General features: G+C 56.3%; 1 protein-coding gene across 1 annotated transcript in view; it reads right to left on the reverse strand.

Moving 5' to 3' along the window:
• The window catches only part of LRP5 (LDL receptor related protein 5), a 57,929-nt gene that overhangs the window by 31,401 nt on the left and 22,520 nt on the right, over positions 1-4,008 (reverse strand). The window contains exons 8-9 of the mRNA XM_030887540.2: positions 3,752-3,923; positions 155-371 (exon numbers count right to left, since the gene is read on the reverse strand). Coding sequence (XP_030743400.1) covers positions 155-371; positions 3,752-3,923 — 389 coding nt within the window. The remainder of the gene's footprint in view (positions 1-154; positions 372-3,751; positions 3,924-4,008) is intronic.

The following is a 4,008-nucleotide window of genomic DNA, read 5'->3' on the forward strand; positions in this document are numbered from 1 at the left end:
TATCCCTGGTCGGTATCCCATCCCGCTCCATCTTCCCTGAACCAGAGACGGTTACTGACTGACGCCTGTCTCATTCTCCCTTCCTACTCCATCCACAGAGGGGCGGTGCGTCTGTCCCCAGGTCTGGCCCAACAGGGCTGCCCCATGGGCTCACCGATGACCTTCGCCACGCTCACGGCCTTGAGCCCCATGAGGTCGGGCAGCTGGTCGACGATGACGTCGCGGCTGGCCTTGACCTTGTGCACCCGCTCGATGCTCCGCCTCTGCCAGTCAGTCCAGTAGATGAAGTCTCCCAGCAGGGTGAACCCGAAGACGTGCGGGAGCTTGTCCTCCAGCAGCGTCCGCCTCTTTGTCCCATCCATGTTGACCACCTGCGAGCCAGACACAGACCCGGATGAGCTGCGCACCTGGGCGGCCTCACAGGACGGGTCGCCCCCTACCAGGTGCCCAAGTTCCGTCTGGACCTGGCCAGGAGCCAAGGGCTCATGGGAGAAAGGTGAGCTTCACTATGACACTTGTCACCTGGGCTGACCGAGCAGTGACAGGGGCCTCTCTGTGGCCTCCCCTCCCTGTGGACACTGTGCTTAGGTGCAGAGGCCTGCAAACAGGTATGCTCGCTCTCCTCCGGCATCACTCAGTGACTAGCCTTGGCTGCCTGGAGTGCCAGTGCCTTGGTCCAGGGCTGGGCTCTGCAGAAACGAGCTCTGGGATCGATTAGCAATGCCTGCCCTGGGTACAGTCCGGGCAGTCCAGGGGGGTATTCACATCACAGAGGAAGGCCAAATTTCTCCACCTCCTTATAGGCACATCTTACTTAGCAAGGAGCAGGTAGGGGAGTCTAAGGGTGGGGTGGGGTGGTTACACACGGCGCTGTGAACTAAAAGGTTGGCCTGTTAAAAGCCCACAGCAGGTGCCCCTCTGCTCTCCTGAAGATTACAGTTCCGGAAACCCCGTGGGGGAAGTTCCACTCTGTCGTGTGAGGTCACTTAACTACGAGTCAGACTCACCTCAAGGACGCCCGACAGCGAAAACCAGGTGACCTCAGAGGGCACTTTTTATTATTATTATTTTACAGAACATTCTCTGGGGTGCGTTACCCAGTTCGTTTTACGACTTCTCATTTTGCCCTGGGATTCAAAATGGCATGCTCACTCCCAATAAAGAGCTTGGCTCTCTCCTCATACGCTGACCCTGCCGTGCTGTGTGGCCCTGAGACCGGCCACCACGTTTCCCGCGCGGCTTTTCTATTTTTACAGTTTTGAAAGCCAACTCGCACTGAACAGTCTTGGCGGCTCTCTTCTGAAATCACTGCTGCTGATGCTGCTCAGTCGGTGCCGGCTCACAGCGACCCCACAGCACAGGGCAGGGCTGCCCCTGCGGGTTTCCGAGACTGTAGCTCTTTACAGGAATAGAAAGCCCGGTCTTTCTCCCAGTGAGCAGCTGGTCGTTTCAAACCGCTGACCATTCCGTTACTAGCATAACACGTAACCACTACGTCAGAGCTTCTGAAATTAGGAAGGGGAAACGTCTCTCTTTCACTCCGACATGTTCCAAATGGCCTGGATTACTCTTTATTATTATTATTATTATTACCGTTTTAAAGGCCTTAAGCGTTAAGGTGGCTTATAAAAGACCAGAACACAAAAAAAACAAGCCAGGCTGAGCCAATTCTGACTCAGAACGCCCCTGTAGAACAAGGGAGGATGGCCCCATCAGATTCCCAAGGCTGGAAGTTCTCACAGAGGAGCCCTGGTGGCAGAGTGGTTACACACTGGGCTGCTAACCACAAGGTCAGCAGTTCAAAACCACCAGTCACTCTGAGGGAGAAAGATGAGGCTTTCTACTCCCACCAAGAGTTACCGTCTTGGGAACCCACAGGGACAGGGCAGAACTGTCCCTGTGAGCCAGAATGGACTTGCTGGCAGTGATTTTTCTTTTTTTTTCTCTTCTGAATGATATAAAATGATGTAAAATGATGTCCACCTGCTGCTTGGACCTCCGAGTGACAAAGAGCAGTGATGAGATGCTGGGGACAATCCAACAAATTCAGACTCGGCCCGACAAGGCCGACCATGTCTCCCAGCATGAGCTGGGGTGGTCTATCAGATTTTCACTGAGTTCTGAAGTCCCCCAAGATGCACAGGAGCAGCCCTGCTGACTGACCCCTGTGGGGGTGAGCTGCTAACCACAAGGTCTGCAGTTTGAGCCCACCAGCCGCTCCGAGGGAGAAAGGCGAGGCTGTCTGCTCCCATACATAGTGATCATCTCGGAAACCCCACGGAGCAATTCTACTCTGGCTGATAGGGTGCCCGTGAGTCGGTTTGGAGGATGAGACTTAGAAAGATGGCAGAAATAGGGCAGAGAGTCCACGACTCTTGCACCAGCTTCCCCTGAAGCTGCCACCGGACAGTTCCATCATTTCATGTCCACTTGAAGATGCGTGAAAGTGCAGGGGTGGGATTCAACCTATCGGCCAGGTCTCAGCCTGATGGTGCCCTCTTGTGGGCGTGGCCTTCTCATAAGGAGGGCCCTGGGAACCTCCCTCCCTCCCTCCTTCACTCTTGCTCTCAGCATTCACCTTCCTGCTGGCAGACCCTGGTTGCTGTGAGCCCCGCGATGCTACCACCGCCACCGGATCCACAGGACTTTGCACGCACCGGCTTGTGCTCTTCCTGCGTCCTGCATCACTGCACGTGGCTGGATGCGTCGGAAGAGGGCCTGAACACTAGTATGGGACTTAGGGGCTTGAGTTGGACCGGGCCGGGATGTTGTCTTGACAGATGGCTACATCTGGATAGACAGCTCTTCCTTACACATCTATGCGTGCCACTGGATTTGTTTCTCTAGTCACCCGGCCTCGCTCAGGGGCCACTGAGGTAGTTCCAATCTCCCGCGACCCCGCGCCCAACAGGACGAAAGACTGCCCGCTCCTGCATCGTCCTCACAGTGTTCCTGCGCCTGAGCCCATAGGGGCAGCCACTGTGTCGGTCCACCTCGCTGAGGGCCTTCCTCTGCTCCAAGCTTGATGTCCTTCTCCAGGGACTGGTCTCTCCTGACCACACGTCCAGAGTACGTGAGACCGAGTCTCACCATCCTTGCTTCTGAGGTGCCTTCTGGCTGCATTTCTTCCAGAACGGATTGTTGGCTCTTATAGTCTTCACGCACGCGGTCTCTCGACTGCATCCATTCTTCTGTCTTCCTCATTGGATGTCCAGCTTTCACATGCTGATGCGGTGAGCGGAAATACCATGATCTGGGTCAGGGGCACCTTAGTCCGCCAGGTAACCTCCCAGTTTTTCATAATAACCTAGAGGTGGTGTCCAGCAGATTGACCCAGTACACCGTCCAAACCACAATAGGTGCCATAAGCCCAGCACACTGTCCACACCCGGAAAGAGCTGGTTTGGGTATAGCACGGCCCTTACGGACATCATGCTTGGTCAAGTAGAGGGGCAGCGAACAAGGAAGACCCTCAGCCACAGTGGCTGCACCAGGGGTGCAAACCTCAGAAGGCTTGTGAGGACAGCGCCGGACCGGGCAGTGCTCCGGTGGTGTACATAGACGGACGGGGTTGCTATGAGTTGGGACAGACTTGCCGGCCCCTGACAACAACATGTTCGTATCAGCTATCACTCCAGATAGGCCTCCCAGTGCCTTTTCCAGACAGGAACACCCCCATCTCGCAGGCTCCGTCTGCAGACATGACCGGGCTGTGTGCCCCTGGGCAGGGCCTGGCCTCGGGGTGACTCACCTCGATCTTGTCTGTCTTGGCGTCCCCCCAGTACAGCCTCCCCTCCTGCAGGTCCAGGGCCAGGCCATTGGGCCACCCCAGGGAGGTATTCACCAGGACACGCCGCTCCTGCCCATCCAGGTGGGCGCACTCGATTTTGGGGTTCTCGCCCCAGTCTGTCCAGTACATGAGGCTGGGGAGGAAGCAGAGGTTCAGGGTGGGTTCTAAGTTCTCATTCTGTGTATCCCCAGCAAGGATCCATGCCCCCCACCCCCACC

Source organism: Echinops telfairi, unplaced genomic scaffold, assembly GCF_000313985.2.
Source record: "Echinops telfairi isolate 266 unplaced genomic scaffold, ASM31398v2 ScPeMD7_7417;HRSCAF=8455, whole genome shotgun sequence".
Taxonomy (NCBI): Eukaryota; Metazoa; Chordata; class Mammalia; order Afrosoricida; family Tenrecidae; genus Echinops; species Echinops telfairi.